Source organism: Falco biarmicus, chromosome 2 (assembly GCF_023638135.1).
Source record: "Falco biarmicus isolate bFalBia1 chromosome 2, bFalBia1.pri, whole genome shotgun sequence".
Classification (NCBI taxonomy): Eukaryota; Metazoa; Chordata; class Aves; order Falconiformes; family Falconidae; genus Falco; species Falco biarmicus.
The window spans coordinates 27,200,658-27,223,052 of NC_079289.1; the positions used below are offsets into that span (position 1 = coordinate 27,200,658).

General features: G+C 45.1%; 1 protein-coding gene across 4 annotated transcripts; it reads left to right on the forward strand.

Moving 5' to 3' along the window:
* Positions 1-4,087: 4,087 nt before the first annotated feature.
* Positions 4,088-19,738, forward strand: SERTM1 (serine rich and transmembrane domain containing 1). Of its 4 annotated transcripts, XR_008820282.1 has the most exons (4): positions 4,104-4,206; positions 4,375-4,580; positions 11,219-11,310; positions 18,569-19,738. XR_008820282.1 is itself a non-coding variant. In XM_056329192.1 (3 exons), the coding sequence occupies exon 3, from the start codon at positions 18,753-18,755 to the stop codon at positions 19,074-19,076; it is 324 nt and encodes a 107-aa protein (XP_056185167.1). In that variant the 5' UTR covers positions 4,088-4,159; positions 11,219-11,310; positions 18,569-18,752; the 3' UTR covers positions 19,077-19,208. The 4 variants fall into 4 exon arrangements, 2 of the variants coding, with proteins under 2 accessions (XP_056185167.1, XP_056185166.1); XM_056329192.1 differs by lacking the exon at positions 4,375-4,580 and having other exon boundaries at positions 4,088-4,159; positions 18,569-19,208; XR_008820283.1 differs by lacking the exon at positions 4,375-4,580 and having other exon boundaries at positions 4,098-4,206.
* Positions 19,739-22,395: the final 2,657 nt, after the last annotated feature.

A 22,395-nucleotide genomic window follows, 5' to 3' on the forward strand; every position in this document is an offset into this window, starting at 1 on the left:
ACTTCTCTGTGCTTATAACTTCGGAGTGTCATGAAGCAGCCCTTTCTGAGGAAGTCCCTAAGTTCCCTAGATGCTCAAAAGGAGAAAGATGAATGTCTGTAAGGCCATCAGAAAAGGTCGAGTAGACCTAATTCGTGCTCAAACTTAGATGAATAAGAACTCCCTCTGGAGGTTTTCACAGTCACCTACCACTTTCCATTGACAACAAAGTGAATTTAAGCATTTCGGAAAGACTCAGCTGCACAGCCTTAAAACATGGCTCTGTTTGATGCATAATTTGGGTGAGCTGCATCCAAACATGCACTTCAATAAATAAATTTGAGTGGCTTGGTGAGGACAAAAAAAGCCAGGAACAGATTTTAACCACAAAGATAAAGGGAGAAAGTTGGGTAAAGCGTTTCTTTGTTAACTGATTTCATAACAGCAGAAGAAGTTCTGCATTTCACATTATAGAAGCCCACAGAAGGATGGGATTGTATCAGCTTCTTCAGTCAAAATTCCCCAAGCTGTGGTACACCTGGAAGTAATACTAAAGTAGAAAGGACATAGCAAAGCCAAGCAGACAGCATGGGTATAGCAACTCTGTTGACAGGCATTCCAGCAGAGTCGGGGAATCAAGAAGCTGCTTGCTTACTCTGTCACGTAACAACTCTGAGCAGTACAGGGAATCACATCAGGAATATTCAAAGCAGCAATAATAGTAAAATGGAATTTCTCATACTTTTTTGTGTTCTAAGGCAGAAAAGCCATTAAATCCACTGAAGCTGTACTGTCTCATAGACAGTCTAGTAGCAGCAGGTATGACGCTGAGCTCTGGAGGCCCAGCTGGACTAAGTATCAGTTAAGTCATGTCTTCTGGACATGCCCTTTCCAGGCCAGACCCTCAGAAGCAGCCATACTTATTCAGAGCACTCTCCAGACCTTCAGCCTGCTGCTCTGACTCCAAAGGCAAAATCAGTACTCAGCTGGCTGTAGGTACATTTTAAAAAATTTGAAGTAGCTTTGTAGGGACTTTTTTGTGTTCTCACCATCTGAAGACTCTCCATGCATTTTTCTACTTAGTTTCATGTTTTTTTCAGGCCTTCTCTGAAAAGATCCGTCTTCCTGTTTCTCTGTTTAACGCTCTAGCGGAACATTTTGTCTTTGCAAAACATTTTGAGATGCATTTTGCATGAAAGACACTGTCCTGAGGAAGGGCCAGCTCATACTGTGCTGTTTGCACAGAAAGTGAGAAGGAGGAAGAGCAATAAAAGAACAACTTAATTACTTTGGAGCTGTGATGCTTCCTGCTACCACAGCCTCTGCATGAGGTCCTGACACAGCTACCAGAGTTGACTGCAAGAGGCATGATCTTGCTGACAACTCCTCTGGTGCTGCTTTAACCACTGTCACTGAGCAGCTCACAGCAAATGAACAAGCCACAAAGAGCAGCAGGACATCAGTGATGTGACCCAAACTAAGAAAGCATCAGGAAATATCAGTGACCTCCGAAAAGCACAAAAGCCTTTCTGCCCTGTTCTCCTCTACTGAACAAATGCATAGCCTCTTCTAGCAGAGCTGCTCACCCCCCTCGAGAGGTGCTTTATCCAGGAAAAGTGACAAATTAGAGCACAGCTGCAAAATTAATTCCCACTCATTGCCTAAGTACTGGTACCTTTTTGTAGCCATACAAGCTAGGACAATACGACCTAACCTTCATTACATAGGTTGAGATTGTGAGACATACTGGATAGATCTGGAGCTGACTTCTGAGCTTCTCCCCAAGCCACAGAGCCAAGGATGACTAGTGGCTGTGCCTGATGGCTCTGGGGTAAGTACATTCATCAGCAGGAAGCACTTAAGGATTTCCTCATTCCTCAATGAGCTAGGTTTTAATCTAAAATCCACTAAAGTGAGAAAAGTCCAAGGGATCACAATTTGTTTTCTTTAGAAAGCACCAGGTGTTTTTTGGCCATGCTAGCAACAGCATGCCTGGCTTAGCAGACACTTCAGTTCTGTTGCATTTCTTTCGTTCCTCTTCTTCTTCCAGCTTGACCCTAGGGAGAATTCCTGCTGCCTGTCCTAGCTTGCAATTCCACTCCTGGAATAACTGAGCTGTAAGAGAAGCATTTCTCTTGGCTTCTTTCTTTTTTCAAGATTCAAACATTTTGCTTTACCACTTTTGCTTCTCCCATATCATTAGAATTCTGTACTTCAGCGCTTATCTATATGACAAAATCAAAGCTGAGAACTTTAATCCACCATCTGTTTATATCCAGTGACATTGTACCAAAGAGCCCTCTAGTCTGAGTATACAAATAGGAAAGTTTACAGCAAATTCTCAGGTTTTTTAAATGGTTTCAGCAAGATTCTTCACCTCTAATCTAATCATTGCCAGTAGTAGGTGCCTACAATATTTCTTCCCTTACAGTTTCAACAGGCTTTGTGTGTTATTGCCACAACAGCTCATGTAATCAGCCAGTCCACTGTCAAATGTGTCCTTTTCTGCAGTGGCTGCAAGTTGAACTGAGCCAGTGCTCTGCTTTCAGGTGATGGAGATGATAGCACTAACTTACACCCAATTCTTTTTCTGTTCATATACCATACACGTGACTTTCCACCCCAAAAAGCCAAACCTAAACAAAAAACACCCAAAACCCATAAAAACATTTACTTCCTCTTTAATAGGTGAAATATTCAAAGGGCATTTTTGCCACTTGAAAGCCAAACCCCTCTCTTTTGTATCCCACTGCATTCACAGGTTATTATCAAGGAATAATACAGTTCATTCCTTGGGAATGATTTTCCCTTTAAGATTTGTCTTTTATTTACTTGTTCATACGGCTTATTCCTCCAAAACCGACTTTGTTTCCTGACATCCCAAGTTCCTTTTCTAGTGAAACCGTATAGACTGTATCAAAGAAAGCAAATCTCAACGAAGCTCTTCCACAGCACACTGCGACCTGTGCACCCCCCCAAGAGCAATTAAAATGAAGAACAACCCTATCCAACATCCTTTTCCGAACTGCGCATGGACATTAGCCAGACACAAGACTGAGCTGCAGAGGGTGCATTAAACACCCCATCTGCTCTTCACAGTGCCCGTCACTAATTTCTAACCCACAGTAAAGTCATTTGGCCAAAAAAATCATACTGGATGAGGCAGGCACAGCGGCAGCCAGCTGAGCCTTTCCTTCCACAGTGTCCACAGAAGGAGATGTGTTCCAGCCAGCCAGCATTTTCCCAGTCTGTGATTCCAAAGGATGTGATATCTGCAGGTAAGTCACTCTCGGACCAAACTAGCAAAGCCAGATTTTGTTCTCATTTACGCTACTTTATGGGCATCATCTGAGATGGTCTCGGTACCACTATTAATTGACTCCCGTTTAAATGATACCAAACTATCCCTGAGGGCCTCAGCAGCTGTCCTGAAACTTGGAAGAGTTTTTGGAAAGCCACCTGCAGGTTTCCGCTCCCCGGGGAGCCTGCTTTGCTGGCCCCCTCCTCCGGCGTGCCCAGCTCCCGGCTGCGGTGCCGCCGTCCGACCCCCCGCAGAGCCTCTGCCCGAAGGAGCCCGCAGCTGCCGCGGGCTGCGGTGCCCGCTGGGGTGCAGGATTCACGCGGTGTCCCGGTGGGCAAGGATCAGCCTCGGGAGCTGGGGAGCGGCGCTCCGGCGGTAAGTGCTGCGGGACAGCCGCGGGACGGCACGGGCCAGCTGTCACCGCGGCTCTGTGTGATGCCCGATAAACCCGGTGACTTTCACTCTCCGCACAGCAGTGAGGCGCGGGGGGGTTCGCCCCCCGCCAGCCCGCTCCGTGAGTGAAGCGCCTTGCCCGGGCTCACACGGGGAGGGCACGCCGAGCGGGCAGCGCGGCCCCCCGCCGCAGCACAGACCGCCCCGGCACCGAGCGAAGGGGCAGCGGCTGCCCCCGCCTCCCGGTCCCCGCAGCCGCATAGCGCCCCGGGGCGGGGGGCGGCAGGACTGGGGGCTGGGGGCGGTGGGCGGGCGGCGGCGGCGGGGCTGGGGCGGGCAGCCCCGGGGCTGGGGGCGGTGGGCGGGCAGCGCGGCGGGGCCGGGCGAGGGGCGGGCCGGGGGCGGTGCTCCCTCCGCGGCCGTGCGGGACGGCGGCGGGGGCCGAGCCGGGCGCGGGGAGCGGAGCCGGAGCTGGAGCCGGGCGCGGTGAGCGGGGCTGGCCCCGGCGGGGCGGCTGCGGGCAGGCGGTGCCGGTGCGTGTTTCGTCGGGCTCTGGCCGTCTCCCCTCGGGGAGCTCGGCGCTTCGGGGCTGGGCTGGTTTTGTGCCCCCTGCCTAAATCCCGGTGCCCTCGGGTTTTGCTGAGCCTCGGCTGGGTACGGCTGAGCCGGTCCGCTGAGAACTGTTGCTCACCTTTCCGCAGCGCCGGGCACCGTGTCCCCTCGCTGTCCGGTGCGGTGCGGTGCGGAGCGGGTCTCCCAGCAGGTCCTGGAAGGCGCCGTGCGCGCAGGGAGCAGCGCCCGCCCTGCGCCCCGCACCGCCCGCCCTGCGCCGGGGGAGGCTTCCCAAGGTCTTGCCTTCCGTGTGCCGTAATCAAGGACATTTGGTTTTTACACGCGTTTAACCTAGGTATGGTGTGAGGCCTTTGTGTGATTGTTCCCGAATGTGTCTTGGGAGGAACGTATTTTTGTCCTTACTGACTCGGTGGGTTGTCAAAGTGCTTGAATGGAACGAATGCTGCTTCGTTTTGGAGAAATTGCTTTTGCTGGAGGGAGAGAGGGCAGCGCGCTGGGAGAGCGTGGGGACAGCACCTGGGGGTGCGCTGCTTCTGGGAGGAGGGATGCCGAGGGAGGAAGGGCGGCACAGGTTGGTTTCCGTTTCTGAGAGATGCTGCAGACCAGGGATTTAATCGTGTGGAGCGTCGGGTCACCACTGTGCAAGCACATTTTTGGCTCTGTGGGTATAAGCATAGATTGCCACCCGTGTGCTCTTTCACATTGTTTGCAGGAAGATGACGGGAAAGGAATTGCTCCCTCTGCAAATAAATTGTAAAATGCCTGTCCAGTGTACTGGTAGAAGAGCTGAGCATAGGCAGCACAACGTGGAAAAAGAAAACAGGGTGGATGCACAAAAATGTGCCCTTTCCAATCACTTTACATCTAGCTAAAAGCTGCAGGCTGTTCAAATACCAACTCAAGTGGAGGTAATAAAAGTTTGGGACAGAAAGCAAGGGAAGCAAACTGTTGCTACCCTGGCAAACGCTAAACAGAGAGAAATTGGGAAAGTAGTGGTAAAGGGCTGAGTGTTTGCCATGTTGATCAGCACTGAGATAAGCAAAGACAATTATCCTAATAATATCCTAATAATAATAATCCTGAGTATTACCAAATTTAATTCTCAGGTGATTATGGCAGAATGGGAGAAAGATGAATAGAAGAAACGTGCAACATCTGGACCATATAGGATGTACATAGTGCTGGCAGTTTTATTCTGATAAGGCATCCGTCTGGAGGGTTGATGTGTGTTTCCTTATGGTTTTGCTTTTTACAGTCATTTTGACCCTGCTCTGGCTTTTCTGTGCCTGAACAGGTTGAAATGAAGCGCAACCTGAAACCACCAGCCTCCTCTCTGCTATAATGCCTAGAAGGGCTTGTCCCTCTTAGGGATGGCTGCTTCTGGTTGTAGCTGGGTACTGGCTACCTTCCTTTCCCCTCTCTTCCTCAGACTGGGTCGTCCATACGACCCAAGGTGGGGTAAGGAGTGGCAGGCATGTCACCCCTGCCTTCCTCATGTTTCCCTGGCTGTCTTCTGCTCTGGCATGCAGGCTTGCCTCCCTGCAGACTGCTACTTGCTTTCAGTACAGGTGCATTGCTGTCAACAGGAGAAATGCTGTAGGACCGTGAACTGGTGGGGAAGGGGTCCTTGGCTTTTTCAGCATCCAAGTCTACCCTAGTATTACCACCAAGCTGGTGAGTGTATATACATGAATGTATTTGGCTTAGGAAGTTATTGCTGTTTGCATTTTGTTAACCTTTTCAGACATAAAAGGCTGACTGGGATGGCTTGTGTCTGCCAAGTGTCTTGGTTCATAATTGGGTCTCACTGGTGCAGCACAAATTATAAATTGTATTCTGTAAATTCCCCATCAGAGGCAGGAAGCAGCACAGTTTTCCTCCTGGTGCCCCATCTACGCAGAAGCACAAGAGGAATTAACTCAACGATAGAGTGCATCCAGAAGTTACCGAAAAATCTGGTGTTTCTGATAGGTTTGAGGCTTGGAATTTAAATGCTATAAAGTCAAGACATTTTCACCTCTACCTCCTACACTCTCTTGCAAGCACTCCTCCCCTTGTGTCTTCATGACTGCGGTTACCTCCTTTTCCTGGCTTGCGCAGAGGAAATCCTGTTACGGCATAGTCGATCCACGGCACTGCTGCAAAAACCCACCTCTTAGCCTGCTGCTTCGGCTGCATCTCCCCTCTGTCAGTCCTCCTGCTGCTCCCTTTTCTCCCCTGCATTGGACACGTCAGTGGCAGGCTTCACTTTCAAGTGTCCTCAATATTCTCCCTGTACATGATGTACCACCTCTCCTGCTTTACCAAGACATACCCCCCGGGCTTTGATCAGCCCATGCTCTCAGCATCCACCTCCCTCAAGCTATCACCTTCGTATTTCTCCAAGCTTCACCTTGCACTTGCTTGTAGCTTCGTATAGGCACCTTGTCCCTCATTTCATGAATTTTCCTGATATGTCCCAGCACGTTTGCTTTTGCTGCGATGCCTTCAGCAGCTGTCTCATGAGACGCTGAGACAAGCCCTCACCTGTGCTGCCACCACCTCTGTCACTGGAATTAGTCTGGCTCTCAATTTGAGCAAAACAGTGTCCTCTAAAGCTGGGGCACCTGAGAGGCAATGTCACACAAATCACTCTATCTAGCACCAGCAGAAGCTCTCCTTCCATAGTCTAGGTCACCCTTGTTTTCTCTTTTTGGCATTTGAGGTGCAACCCTGCCCCCTTATGCTTTCTCGTTAATGCAACTCCCTTTGCAATAGTGGTGTATCTTTGCATAAGTTATTGCAGGCTGTTTTGCAAACAGTGACGATATGTAAATATTACGCACACAAATACAGACATGATAAAGCCACAGTCTCTTTGTCAAGGGAATGCATGCAGCCTGCATTGGTAAAATAAGGAGTGGCGTGAGGATGGAGATCTTTTCTGTTACACCATTGAGGGGAAACAGAGAATTGAAGGAGAAGGCTGTTTTCTTTCATCTCTGGGTAAAGCAGGCTGGGACACCTGAGTCGGGAAGCAGAGTTACAGCAAACAGAGTTACTGTGACAGCACATCTGTGCCTAAAGCTCAATAGACATTTAAGTTCACAGCACATAGTTGGTACTGAATCTTCTTTTTTAGGGAGAAAATATCAGAAACAAAATGATGCATTAACATTGAATTAAATGTACAAAATTCTGTCCTAGTTTTATATTGTGTCAGGATTTCTAAGGAGGTTAAAATCAAATCTGCTTGGCATTTTGGGGTTTGATATGGACTATATACTTTGTTTTTATAAAATATATTTAAGCCAGTGTGTCAGCTGAATTTTACCATAAGAAAGTGTTTTCTCATTACTCTGGACTCCATTTACTGGGTCACAACTTCATTAATTAAGGACTAATAACCCCATTGACTAGCAAAGTTAAGGGCCTGGAGTCTGCAGGGAGGGCTCCAGAGACGGAGGAGGACGTGCCCCCATGGAGTATGAGAGATGGAGCTTCTGAGCTACTCTCGTGTGTGCAGCCATCTCGTATGTCACCAGGCAGGATGCTGTGCTGCAGCACTGAAGGGGGACAATGGAGACCTTACATCTATTCATTTCCAGATTTAGCCACATTGTGCCCTAAAACTGTATTCCTGGTAGCTGAAGGGGACTGTGGCTGATATTTCTGAGGGGTTTTCCCCCCTTGCCTGGAGGGGTCTTGCGGGTCTGAGCTCTGCAAGTTGTTAGCTTCACAGGTGGTGAGTGTGATGGAGAATGAAAGCAAGCTCTGATAACTAGGACTGTTTGCCCTGGAGCTTGATATATTATCTGGTGGGTTTTGCTCTAAGTGACGTGGAGGAGCTGAAGCACTGCCCCATGAGAAGTCCATGCAGCTTCAGGAAGGGCAAACATGGTACACAGCCCCCCACTGCACCAGCCATTTGGCCCCAGGTGGGGAGCCCAGCCTTGGCCCGCTTGCCAGATAAAAAAGGTGGCTATCAGGAGCCCATAGTAAAAGTCAGGCACAAGCTAACAAAGCTTAATCAGCTTTTGTTTGTTTTGAGATTAACGGTGTCATCACCACCACCCCCCACACCTGCTGGGTGGCATCTTCTCTGGAGAGGCTTACTTACTGGTGTTGGTGGGAGACTCCACACAGGTGCTTGCAGCCTTGGCAGGGAGGGGTAGCAGGAGTGGGATGACTCAACTATGACAGGAGACAGCAAGACAGAAGCAGTTGAAATATTTTCATATACTTATTCCACTGAGGAAAATGGGCTTTAACTGATTATTTTTTTTTTACCTTCCCTTTTTTTTTGTGCTGTGAAGAAGTACATTTCTAATTAAGCAGCCATTCTGTCCTGCCCTGAATTTCCTGTTCAAACAAAACTTTTGAATCTGGGTTTACAAGCAATCAAACAAGAAGTCATTCCACAAAACACAGAGATTAAGGAATCCTGATACCTGCCAGTTCCTCCCTCTTCCCTGCTAACCTTGCCCTGGACCTCCTTTCCAGCTGAGCACCGGTCGGCTGTTACTTTGACAGTGACACCTTAGTGGCTGTGTTTGACTGTAGAAGTCAGTTACTGAGACCTAAAACTGTTAGCGAGACCCAAACGTCTGTGTGAACCTTCACGTCTCCTCTTCCTGATCATCTGCTGTCATTAAAATTTAGGAGCTTGACCATCTTTGAGGTTTCTGCCTGGGGTTGAGTTTGGCTGAGGGAGGCCCACAGGAGCAAAATTATTCAGAGTGGGAATAAAGGGAATAAAGCTGGGACTGGACACCAAGAAATCAAATATGACCTGTCACTATGGGCAGTAAAGAGTGGGCTTTTGAGTTTAATGGTGTGTTTTTTCAGCAAGCTGTAATTTTTCACAGGAAAATTTCAACAAAAGCGGGGTTTAAATATTTTTAGCAAACCAGCACAAGAAGGAGACTGATTTCCCTGGCGACTGCATGTTCTTTGGGTGAGATTCAGACTTGCACTCCTATGGGAGGTAGGATCAGGAGGGCCTCGTTTCCCCATCTGAGGTCCCAGATGCACAACAGATACACTCCTTTCCCCATTTGCATCCTGAGAGATACAAGGAGCAGACAGGTCCCTGCTCCCCATGTACCTTATCGGCGATGGCAGTGAATACAGTGTTTGGGCCAAATCCTGCTGTGCCAGAACATGGTCAGCACAAGCCTCAGCTGCGGGCTAGTGCTGCAGCTGAGACTGTGAAAATAGCTGTGAAGGGCATTAAACCAGTGCGAGAAGGGTGAAGGACTGTGGAGTATGACTGTGTCTGCCAAAGGGCATTAAAACAGTGCGAGAAGGATGAAGGACTGTGGAGTATGACTGTGTCTGCAAAGGGGTCTCCTGCAGATAAGCTTCTTGATGTTCTGGTCCAAATATTTCTGTGTTCTTCAAAGGTAATTAAAAGCCCAGGCCTCTCCATCTCGCTGTGTACACTTGCCATTTGAATATGAATGCATGCATTTAAAGAGCCTTGAGGATGTATTGTGATTTGTACTGTGTCTCTGGCATGTTTAATCAGCTCAATATTTGGGAGGCTCTGTTCCCTTCACCTTGCGGGGGCTTGGGGTGTTGTATTGAATGAAGGGCTAAATGGGCAAGAGCAGTGCTCTGTGTGTCTGGGGGTAGATGGACTAAAGAAGATTCTGCAGAGACAAAAGAGAGCTGGAAAAGAAGCAGAAGGATGTGAACCATTTGTCTTGTTTGAAGGTGCAGTCCCTGTTGCATAGATCTGTGCCTCTCTTCCCTCAGGAGAGCTGCTCTGAAAGAAACAAAGGGAAAGGGTCTGTGCTTTGAGCAGACTAAACGGAGGGGGGGGGGGGGCGGGGGGGGGGCGCATAGCACCGAGCTCTTTGTTACATGAGGCAGCTTTGCTAGAGAAAAGGTATCCAGGGGCTGCTGCATCCCCCTCTCCATCCCAGTACCACCACCCGCCACAGCCTGCGTGCTTCTGTGCAGGGTGATGGGTGCATGCCCTTGCGTCCAGAGGGTGTGCTGGGTCCGTCCCTAGAGAAGCCAACCTTGGGGTTCACCTGCAGCCCTCCAGCTCTCCTTCTGCATGGGGAGGTTTTCAGGAAGCTGTCCGACTCCCTCTGGGTGGAACATTAGTGTAGTCAGTGTTATCAAAACATTTGGATTTCAACAATGCTGACTTTTAACAGCTGCGCTAGATAATTTTCTTTATTGAACTTGGATGGGCTTAAACCATAAGTGATTCAGAAATTGAAGGGATGAAAGCAACACAACAGTGCATTAACATTTATCCCCAGAGATCTGCTTCTCTAATGCAGTTCAAACCAAATGTGCTGAAAGGGTAGAGCTCGGAGATGTGTAATGATTGTGCAAGCGTCTTTTCTTTCCCTGAGGGAAGAATGTTTTTGAAAGTGCTACTTTTGCTTTAATCTGCATCATCTGGGATTATTTCTTCATATGCAATCCATCAAATTTGCTTAATTAAAAACAGTTCAGGGGCCACATTTTAATTTTAGGTATTGAACGAATGTAGCACACAAAATTCTGCTAGCTATCCTTGTGCATATACAGTATTCAGTTTGGGGATTTCATGTGAGTGAACTGCAGATTGTCTAAAATAAAGAGAATAAATAACTAATAATATGTAATCCAGAAAGACCTGATTCCTGGCAGGAGTCTTTAGGGGATAATGTGAAACGGAGTGCAGTGCTCCGGTGCTTGAAGAGGTGCCAGGGGACAGCAGGCTGTCTTGGTCCTGGAGCACTCTGCAAAAGAAGAAGAGAAACATGTTATCAAGGCACGGTAAAACAGAGATCAAGATCATGATTTTGGTATTATACATGCAGTGCTGTAACTGGACAGCAGAAGGAAGTGGCTAGCAGGAATAAAACAAAAGCTAGGATTCCAGTCGGTTTGTTTTTCTCTGAAATTTCTGGCACCAAGAGCAGTCAAAATTCAGCACTTTTCTTCCCTGTCTCTTTATTAATGTAGCTTTGATTTGCTTTTTTATAGGGGCTTTTCTCAGCATGCACTCCCTTTAGCGTGATAACTGACCGCATTCTGCACATTGGACATTTGGCTTACATCCCCGTATCTTCCTGCTTGTAAGTATTTTATTCATTTTCCTTGCTTGTTTTTCTCTTACTTTTAAAGAGCAGATTCAACTGCCAGGCCCTGGGTCTGATCCTAGGTCATGATGTCTTTGCTTTACATTGATAGGGTTATTAACCCTATAATCTGCAGATCCATGGGAAATGTAAATGATACAAGCATTTCATCCTCTCTTGAATTAATCTAAATATCCTTATGGCTCTGAGATTTTCATTTTCCCAGCCTCACACAAAACCTCAAACAAAATATAACTTGATTTTAACCTGAAACCAAGCCATCTGGGCACTTGTCTTGTTAGATTTTAAAAGTCATAAATTTAAAACGTATTAAATCATAATAAAAAATGAAATTAGATCATAAATTAAAAGGAAGATTTTGCTTATGGCAGGAACTAGTTTTTCCTTTTCCTTGTGTGCACTGTTTTATTGAGTCAGTTGGTGACTGATCCTGTTTCCCAGGCAGAGTGGTAAAGGGATTCTCTGCTCCTGGTCCATCTGTAACAGGAAAAAGCAGCATCTTATTTACTCATGGTCTTTTACTTGCCAAAGGCATTTATGCAAGAATAAGCAGTATTAAGGATCATATTCTTTCTAAACTCCAAATGAGCAATCACTCTTTGCCTTTCCTACCTACATTTTCAATGGAATAAAAAGTTGCTCACTTCTTTTCTGTCCAGAGCTACTAATTTAGTTGCATGATACTGAATTGCTACATTTTTGCAGTCTAGAGTAAATTGCCTTTCAAGGCTGAAGAGTTCTATGTATGTAAAGTTCATTTAGTCCTTTAGTATGAGCGTGCAAACATATTTTTATTGGCATTGAATGCTTTATGTTACATGTCAGCTGGAAGGACAGTATGTGGTGATACAGTCCTATATGCTAAAGGAAATAAATGTAGAAAACGAACGTGGTGAGGGGAAAGATGAAAGAATTATAGGAAAGCTCACTGGCTTTCATATATGTATCAAATTAGCAAAGGTCATGAGAAATCTTTATCTTTTTAATAGATCTAGTGAAAACTTGCTTTCAGCTTTTGGAATTAATCACTATGATAACAGAACTTGGGGGGGCAACACACCTTTAGGGCTAAAGAATTTTCATCCTGGAAGTGGCATAATCATATTGCCTTGGGACTTGCACAACTGTCCTCCTGCTCTTCCTGCCCTGATGCTCAACGATGGAGAGGTGGTTCTGTTTTCAGGTCATGAGGGGATGATATCACTATCTGCTCATTCCTGGCTTTAACATTCCAAAAAGGCAAAAAAGAGCAGAGAACACGCTTGTGAGTTCTTTAACAGAGATAATCAATGTCATCTAATGAATGGCTTCTGCCTCCTCTCTCCTACTCAATACAAAGTGCTATCTGCCTCATATGGAGCAAGCAATTTTTGCATGGACCCAGAGTACCATCTTGCAACTCATCTCCCTTTCCTAGCCATTTCCTAGCCAGATTAATGGCCAGTAACTTCATCTAGGATCTGCTAACCACCAGATCCTCCCCATCATGGGGATGGTCCCAAGTCATCCATTGTGGATGCATCGTTCCACTAGTGTGTGTGTGTGCTTCTTTGACTCTCATCTCCGTGTCCCCTGGGACACACATGTGTGCAAGCAAGGGAACTGGATCCACAGGAGGACAGTGTGTGCAAGATAAGAAAGCCTGGTGGCCAGAGGGTCCTTCTGCCAGGATCCACAGACACCTGACATGGGCAAGCTTCTTCAGCTGTCCTGCACCGCGTCAGCAAGCAACTCCTGCCCTGCTTCACAGAGCCCTCTGTTTTGAAGATGGTAGAAATCTAATCTTTCTGTTGCACTCCTCCTCTGCCTTTCTGTATACCCAAAAGGGTTTTAAGTTTTTAGGGAAGGCAGGCAGATACAATTAACAGCATATTGATGTCTGATGGGATGAGGGACCTCACAGTGCTAACAGTGGTAAAGGCAAATTAAGCTCTCCTGTTAGGAGTCGTTTGCAATAAGGGCTTATCTAGAATGCCTTCTACCTGTAAAGAAAGAGTTGATGGGAGATTGTGACAAAAATGTTAGTTTATGTAGCATAAAAACACTGATTTTCTGTGATGCCAGTTTGTATTTCTGCTTAAACATTTTGAAGCCTCTGAAACAGCCAAGGTATTTCTCAGCTTGTAGTCACAAAAAGCCAGGAAGAACCAAGAAAACAACGTGCTTATCTATGGCTGATAAACTCCCAAGAAAATGAATCTACCAGACTTCGCTTTGCTCCCTGTTCCTCAATTTTTAGGGCTTCAGCAGTTGTGAGTATGCTCCATTAAAGTATATTTCACTGAGCCTGGAAAGACAGAGTTGTTGCATCAAGATACGCAGAGAAATACAACGCAGGCAACCGGATGGTAAAGGATTTATGACACTGGGACTGTGAAAAAGCTGTATGTTTACTGCATGCCATCCTGGAAAGCGCTGCAGTCTCATTTAACATTCACCTTAGACTGAACTGGGAGATGACTATTGTCTCAGCAATGCTCAAGCTTAAATTAGATGCGTTACATATAATTTGGTACCAAGGGCATATGCTAATTGATGAGGCCTCTGCTACTGACCACATTTCCATTTTCTGAAAACACAGGTTTTCTGACAGGTGCCATCAAAGATGCAGTTGATAGCTTTGGCATGGCTACCCAGGCACGATACTGCATGGTGCCTGGGATTTACCTCTTGCATAGTGATGGTTTGCTTAATCCCTCACCTACCCAGTTTGCTCTGGTTTTGGTGAATTGTGCCTGTCCTCCACTTATCATGGGATAAAAGAAAAGACGAAAAACTTCAACTGAGCCCTGTCTACCATATCTGCAGGTAACCCTACCCTTTGAATAAGAGTGCTTGTTCTCGCTTGTGAGAAGTGATTTATGCCGAGGCCATGAACAGAGGAACAGTGCATCACTGGAGGAAAATGCCTAAATAGTAGTTCTGGTTGAAAAGCAAGGATGTACAAATGACACCACATGTCTAGCAGAGCCTTTCCTGTGTACCAGCCCTCATATCTAGGGGCTAAAGTAGCAGAACAAAGTTTTGCTCTCTTGTATGTTGGAAATCAGCAGAGCGTGGAGCAGAGACTGTGCCTTCTCAGTACAGTGAGTTGTTTTACTGAAATGCATGAACCTTTCTAAGCAGTTTGCCCATCAGAGCAGCAAGACTGTGTAACAGTGGAGTAATAGCAGCAGGAAAACTCAGTGTCGGAAAGGTAGAGTATGACCTGGGACTTTCAGTGGCGGGGCTGGACTCGATGACTCAGGCAGCCTCCTCAAGGCATGCATCCCTGCCCTGGCATTGCAGCAGTGCCCCTGAGAAAGTAATCCAGATCCACCTAACACCACAAAAACTGAGTCTTCCACCAGCCAGGTCCCAGTTCTCCTGTCCTAGAAGTTTCCAGGACTGGTTGCGGGGGAAGCCTTCTCCTGTCAGGATCAGAGTTCCTCTGCATCTCCAATTTTCAGCAGCAGCACTTTAAATTCAGTCTTTGCCTGAAACAAACTCAGCTTTCCAACAGTAGATGAGGGCAAAGGACAGACTACTACAGAGCTTGAAAACTTTGGCTCCTTAGTTGAGTTCCTTGATCAGTTACAGCTCTGAGAAAGGCAACGGGTTTATTGCCATTAGCCACTTTGAGTTTTGCCATTATACTTTGAAGTCAGTGACAAAATTCCCAATCATTTTTGGGGGACCGGGTTTGGACTACAGGCTATGATGTTGTTCTGTTCAGTTTTCACAAAGGCACCAAACCAATTACCAAACAAGAAGGTGAAGCTGACGTCTGGCTTTACTGGAGGCTATTCCTTTAGGAGGATTAGGGTAAGAGAGACAAATGGTTCATGACACTTACCTCCTTCTCCAGGCAGAAGCAGGAGCCCTGAAGCAGTAGCTGTGGTGCAGTGAATAAAACTACTTGTGGATTGTCCTCTTAAAGGCAGGGAGATCTGTTTTGTGGCATGGCAGAGGTTCATGCAGCCCTAGGGCTGTGTAGCCACATTTCAGTCCAGAAGGATGTTTGCACCCCAGCCCCATGTCACCGGCTGAGCCATCCTGGCTGCTCTCCAGCAGGATTGCAATGCTGGAATGGCACCAGGGAATGTTGTGAGGGATCAGGACCAGATCCATTTTATTTCTGTATGTGTTTTGTACCTTTCCTGTGAATACTACTCAGATGTCAGGACCAGATATGTTCACAGGCTCTATGATTTTGCTGGTTTATTCCAACAGCGTACAGGTGGTTGGTAAAAATCCTTCTAGACTGAGTAGGACTTTACATTTTATGTCCATATTTTCAAATGTGTGATTAAAACAACACAGATATTTTTTTCCTAAAATATTACCCAAAGAACCACTTCATCTGAAGCTATGTTTGATGGAGAGTTTCATTTACACATCACATCACTACACACTGTGTGAGGCAACTGGGATGTGGGCCACAATCATCTGGAACCAGAGTTTATATTGTCTCTGATCTCACTACGAAATAGTCAGTTAAAAATAGCCCAGCTGACATCATAAGACCTATAAAGGCTCTGATCTAGCAAAGTACTCACATCTCTGCTTAACTGTGAGGTTCTGATTAGTCCTATTTAAGACCATAAATTTTCCACTAACTTCAAAGAAAGTCCTACACCAAAGTTCTTCCTTGTACCAGGGCCAAAACTGTTAATGGTGGAAGTGGAATGTAGTGGATTTCAAATTTGTGAAGAATTTAAAGGCTTTTAACTTCTGTCATGTTAGAGAATTTATGTGAATTAATTCCTTAAGTTACTATAGAGCAATTCAATTAATATTGGATCTGCTTCTCATTATGACAAGTAATCAAGGATAAACATCTTCTATATCAAAGCTTATCTTTTAAGAAGGATAAATTAGCTATAATGTACTTAACTACTTCCAGAACATGAAATGAACACGTATTGTTCCATTAGTTAATTTTGGATCCCTAAATTAAAGACAGTTCAAAAGGAGTATAATCTCATCAGGATCTCTCTTTGTTCAGTTTGTTGTGACTTATTTCACAAGGTACAATAAATACTGTTTCTTGTGGGGCTAAATACTATTAGGATTATAAAATATTTTTGGTTCAGTATATTTTATGCATCAGTATGAGTTATATACCACAAGGGTAAGAATATTTTTATCTGGTATTTGCAGATGCAGTTTTGTACTCCTGCAACTCCTCTAGGCTATCGGGATGCTTGATTAAGACCACCAAGAGCTCTGCAATAAAACAATCAATGCAGTAAATAAACAATAAACCAACATGTGGAATGTAACCTTTTATCCATTAAAATATTACGGATGTGTACGTACTATTAAATTAGTGCAGGCCAGGGTATAGGCCTGTCATCGTCTCTCCTGTTGAATTAGCAAACCCATCTCCTTGGCATGGTTTTGGCCAGCTGGTACCCTCCAAGCAATGCCTGGACATATTTGGAGTTAGGACTGGCCATCGTTCATTCCCAAAGGCAGATATGATTTGGCTACCCAGCCCACGGACATAAAAGGGAGTTTAGCCATCTCGTCACAGTGTGCCACACAAATTGTCCCCTAGACCAGAGAATAGCCTTGACCTGTTTTATGTAGCGGTATAGATGTAGTTCTGAGGTATAGAAAATAAAATAGGGTTTTAAAACGTAGAATTAGATTCTACCTACTGCTTAATGTAGTCCTTATTTACTCAGGCACTTAGGACTTTTTACAGCATATAGCATAACCTCCTAAATTTAATTTACAGTGCAAAAGCACAGTGGGTAACTATGCAAGTAACTTCAGTGGCTGCAAAGCGAACTCCTTAGCATTCGTCAGTGGGTGTCTCCGAGCCTGCTGTTCTTAGAGAAGAAACAGCACCAGCAGGACAGTGCCTCATCCTTCCCGAGCACCGTCAGTTCAGGCTGGGGCTTTTGTGGTACACCTAGTGCAAAAAAGTGTCAGCCCCTTGAAGAAAGAGGTACTTTACTAAGTTAGCAGAGTTAGCAGGTTTAAAGGAAAAATTGTATGGCAGACCATTGCTGGGAACAGTGCAGGGATGTTCTTGTGGAAACACAGGGAGATACCTGGGCAGTTGTGTTGCACACAGAAGGGGAGACCCCAGACGGTCACATCGGGCCTGATTCTCTCTGGCTGATGCCACCAGCGTTTGCTCTCTTTGTTGCCATGAAAATCAGTGGGATTTTCCTCAAAGCCTCTACCTGTGAGTTAGAGATAACTGTATTGAACTGGGACCACAGGATGAGGCCGAATGCAAGGTCAGGATGAGAGGGACCATGCTGGGAACATAGTTCTGTGTGAATATTGTCTTCCTCATGGAAGGAAAGCTTGCTGCCTTTCCTTGTGGTGCCCGAGTATCTGCAGTGAGAGGCTGACCACGCATGGTTGCACAGAAAGATTGCATGTAGATGATTATATGCAGAAAATGAGCTTCATTTCCTACCCGCTTGCACCTTGCATTAACTGTTTTGCATCAAAACAAGGGCAAGGGGTTACACCATGTAATTCAGCTACAGCACATCAGCTTTTTATAAGCAATTCCCCACCAGCAAGCCTTCTCTTTACACTTCCAGACTGCCCCTAGGGACTGACTACATTTGTTTAAAGAGAAGCAGCTGAGCACATTCTGTGCTGCTCTGACCGTTGCCAGCACCAGGGCTTCCAGGTCCCAACCCAAAGTGGCTGGAGGCAAAGCTCTTGCAAAGATGGGATTTCTTCCCCATTAGCGTTCGCTGCCCTCAGATAGTCCCCTTGCATTCGCTAAGCTGCCATTTGACCATTTTGTAAATATGTACTAAGAAAACAGGTCTGGCATATTTTCTCATTCTGGGTACCTCTGGTAAGACAGTATGGAATAAGTGGCTAATGGCTGAGGATGAAAACGTTGACCATCATGGTGTTGAGCAGCCTTGTGCATCTAGGTTGAGGAGCTGAAGTCTTGCGAGGGACTTTTTGTTCCTTGACTAGATCTTTTTCCACAAGACAAAGTCAGATTCCAAGATGCCTGTCCCATATAAAGTACATTTTTGATTGTGCCATTCCTCAGTTAAACAACTTGTGGTGGGAAAGGGTCAATTTTAATGACTGATGTGTAGGATTTCTCCTAATCCCTGCATTTTGGAAAACAAAGATATAAAGATAATTGTTAGTTAATGCTTTAAGAATGTAGCTTAGCACTCATATTAAATCACATTATCTGCTGGTAAATTTATCTTGCTTTTTTTTTTTTTTTTTTTTTTTTTTTTTTCTCTTGCAGTTCCAAAGGATACAATCTTACATTGTCCTGGGCTTGAGCAGTAAAAGATAAATTCGATCACTGGCTGATTGTCATCTCTTCATTGTGATGGAAAAACAGTCGCCTAAAATAAACCCTTTGTTATGCTGCTAAAACTGCCTTTGAATCCTAGATCTGTTGTGATTTATAAAACACAAACCCAAAAATGTCAGAACCTGACCCTTCATCTGGATTTGTAGGAAACATGGAAAATGGGACTTTTCTGGAGCTGTATCCCACATCCCTTTCAACTTCAGTGGATTCATCACCTGGCCGTTTATCCAACGTCTATGTCTATGTTTCTATATTCCTTAGTCTCTTAGCTTTTCTCCTTTTGCTATTGATCATTGCACTTCAGAGGCTGAAAAACATAATTTCTTCCAGTTCCTCCTACCCAGAATATAATAGTGATGCTGGAAGTTCTTTCACTAATTTAGAGGTTTGTAGTATTTCTTCCCAGCGCTCTGCTCTCTCAAACCTTTCTTCATGAAACTAAATGGAAGGAAACACACGGGGAGTGGAAGTGCTTTGTCTAGTTTCTTGGGGAGGTAGTGCATGCAACATTTACCTTAGAAGACTATTATGAAGAGGTGGCTTTTAAAGTTTCCTTAGGGTTTTTTTCTTTCCTTTTCCAGTCTTCATTTCTCTTTTACTAATGTTTTTTCATTTTGGACACTGGATAATGACACTTCATTATCATTTCTTGCCTGTAATAGTGATGCTGTCTTTCTCTCACACCTATACAGTGTTCATTAAGAGTATTCCTGCCAAATTGTAATACAGTTCTAACTGGATGTGTCATTTTTCAGCTGTAGTTGTGACCCCTTCCCTGGTTTCGCATCAATAATACGCTGAGTACTTTTCTTTCTCCTTTTTTAATTAGATAAGGACTTCTGGATGAAATCCCTATTGCAAAAGTATAAAAAATCTGCTTAAGTTACAAATAATAGGACAAATTAAAGTTGTTGGTATTTTTTTATTTTCACATCTTTTTCAGTATTTATTGATGTTTATAAAACAACTAAAATCCATTTCTTGAAGAATGTTGTTTTGTTTATTTGTACTCCCAACACATTCTGTATAAAGTCTCTGTATTTCAGTTTCTGAGTCTCTTTGGTTAACTTAGTAAAACGACTACAATAACGATGCTCACTGCTGAATGTGTGGAGGTATTTTTGGACCCTGTTGCATCTCATTTGCCTAATGACTTGTTCCTCCAGGGGGCAGCTTTTGCTGCTGAATCATAAATACATCATAAACACAACTCCTTTGCATCCTTCACTGATACTGTAGCTTATTCTTCCTGGATGCCAGTACAAACCAGTGGTTTCTTTGAAAAGATCTGCATACAGCAACTACACCTAGCAAACTGAGTAGCTCTTAAACTGTCCTGTACTGCACAAGATGCTTGTACTCACGTGAGCAGGGCCAGCAGGGCCAGACATTGCTTGCACTGGTGAGGACTTGCTGGGCCAGATTTTGTCCTGTAATTTCACAAACACGTGCTGGGCTGGAGAGGGGACACAAGGATCTGCATAATGGCCAGGCAGACCTGTGCTCTGGCCCTCAGGGGGTGCAAGGGGTACCTGCAGAGTGTAGGAAGAGATGGGCAGGAAAAAGGCAGTGTGTCTTCCCCTTTTCCCTATCAGCGTAAGGAGAGGACAGAGATGTAGGGTGAGAAATGGATGATGTTTCACAACCTCACTCCTCTTTGTGATGCCATACCTAGGTTATGATTTCCCTCTGCTCAAAATGTAACCCAGCACTCAGTTTCTGCAGTAAAATAACTAGCAGCGTTGTGAACAGGATCCTGTGGTCAGCTGGGAATTAAATCAAGCCAAATGATCAAAGAAATTATTCCATGTGCTGAGTGTGATCTGCTAAGACTGCAGCCCCACACAGTGCGGTGCAATTCCTTGCTGTCCTGCGCTACGTGAGCACAGCCCAGTCCTGCCACTCAAGTCTATGCAAATTAGGCTTTCATGGCCGGATCCAAGTCACTGGAGAGACTTGAGCAAGGGTATGGAAATGTCACTGCCATTTCTGTTGCTGGCATAACAGCATGCATAGCTCTGGGTGATGGGACAGTCTCAGCAGGAGCGCAGGGCAATGCTCCCCTGCACTACCACCCAGCAGATGACGGCTTAGGGGGCTGCAGAAGACCTCCCGAGCAGACTTGTTACACACATCCTCCTGCCAAGCTGTTAGCGTGTTCATCAGCAAGACACGTTCTGCCATTAACAGCACAGGCTTTAAAAGAGAAATTTGGATAGCCCGGTGTAAATATAATCATTAGAAATGCAGCTGTTCGGTGACAAACAACATACAGATGACGCTGGAGTCGGTGTTTTCAATTTTTAAATGTGAACCTACAGTATGGTAAGTGGTAATGCCTCACAGTGGTGATTAGCTCCTTACAAAGGTCAAAGAACTTGCTGACTACTAAAGAACTTAAGGTTGCAGGTTCTCTGAGCCAAACTGGTTTGATGAATATATTTAGTCTCTGGAATATTTTATTCATCCAGACAATTTCTTGTAAGTCACTTTTCATTGTAATTGATGATAGGCCTTGGGAAAAGACTTAACTATTTAAAAGGAATCAGGAAACATTTCCTTTCTGAAAGCTCTTCCAAAGCCCAAACCTGTAACAGAATGTATTTGTGTGTTGACTGGTAGATTAAAATAAATGAACTGTAAATCAAGACAGAGCAATCGTTCAACTATCTTCTCTTACTGACAAAGTTGTAAATTTGTTGCATCCTTTGCTGCAAATGCAGGAGTTTAATCACAACCAGAGGTGAGACCCCAGGTTGAGATGGATATTTGTTTTCAGAGATATGTTTCCCATTACTAGTTTATGCTTGCAGATATAGAGACATTTAATATTAAATACAGACTGTTGAAAACCCATCGGCTTTGTTCAACGAGCTGTTGTCAAACTTCACAAGAGCAAAAAGTATTTTTCAGACCACACAAAGTAGCAAAGGTAACTGAAACCATACATTGCATTTTGCTTTGTAGTTTGCTAGATGCTATTAATTTTTTCCCACTCAGCAGTGACATATGGGACTGTATACAGTCATCAGGATTTCAGCTGACTTGCACCTGTTCTCTTCAGGAGAGATTTAAGCAGAAACAGAATAGCATCAGGAGAAGCCACAGGCGAAAAGCACCATGGCATTTTTGAGGATTACTAAGTACTAGTTCTTCAAGGAAAGAAAAAAAAAAAAAAAAAAAAAAAGAGGGGGGAAAAAAAAGCAACATGAGAACCAGAGCTTGAGTTTACTTGACAGCACTGGAACAGGCTTCCTGGAGAGGTGGTTGATGCCCCAAGCCTGTCAGTGTTTAAGAGGCATCTGGACAATGTCCTTAATAAAATGCTTTAACTTTTGGTCAGCCCTGAAGTGGTCAGGCAGGTGGAATAGATGATTGTTGTAGGTCCCTTCCAACTGAACTAGTCTAGTCTAGTCTAGTCTGAACTAGAGTTGCAGGGGTTTTCCACCATGGTAAACTGAAAAACAGACTAGATTCTTCACTTTCATTAAATTTCTGTATTTTCTCTCTCCCCCTCTCTCCATTTCCCCTTCTTCCTGTCACTCACATACCAAACAGACCTGGACAGGCCGGAGAAATGGGCAGAGAGGAATCTCATGAAATGCGGCAAGGGAAAATGCATAGTCCTGCACTTGGGGAGAAATAACCTCAGGCACCAGCACAAGCTGATTAGCTGGCAAACAGCTCTGCAGGGAAGGACCTGGGGGTCCTGGTGGACCCTAAATGGGATATGGCTCATCAGTGCACTCTTGCTG

What these genes read in the sequence shown, in the direction of transcription:
- SERTM1 (XM_056329192.1), top strand. Translation starts at nt 18,753, where the DNA reads ATGTCAGAACCTGACCCTTCATCTGGATTTGTAGGAAACATGGAAAAT.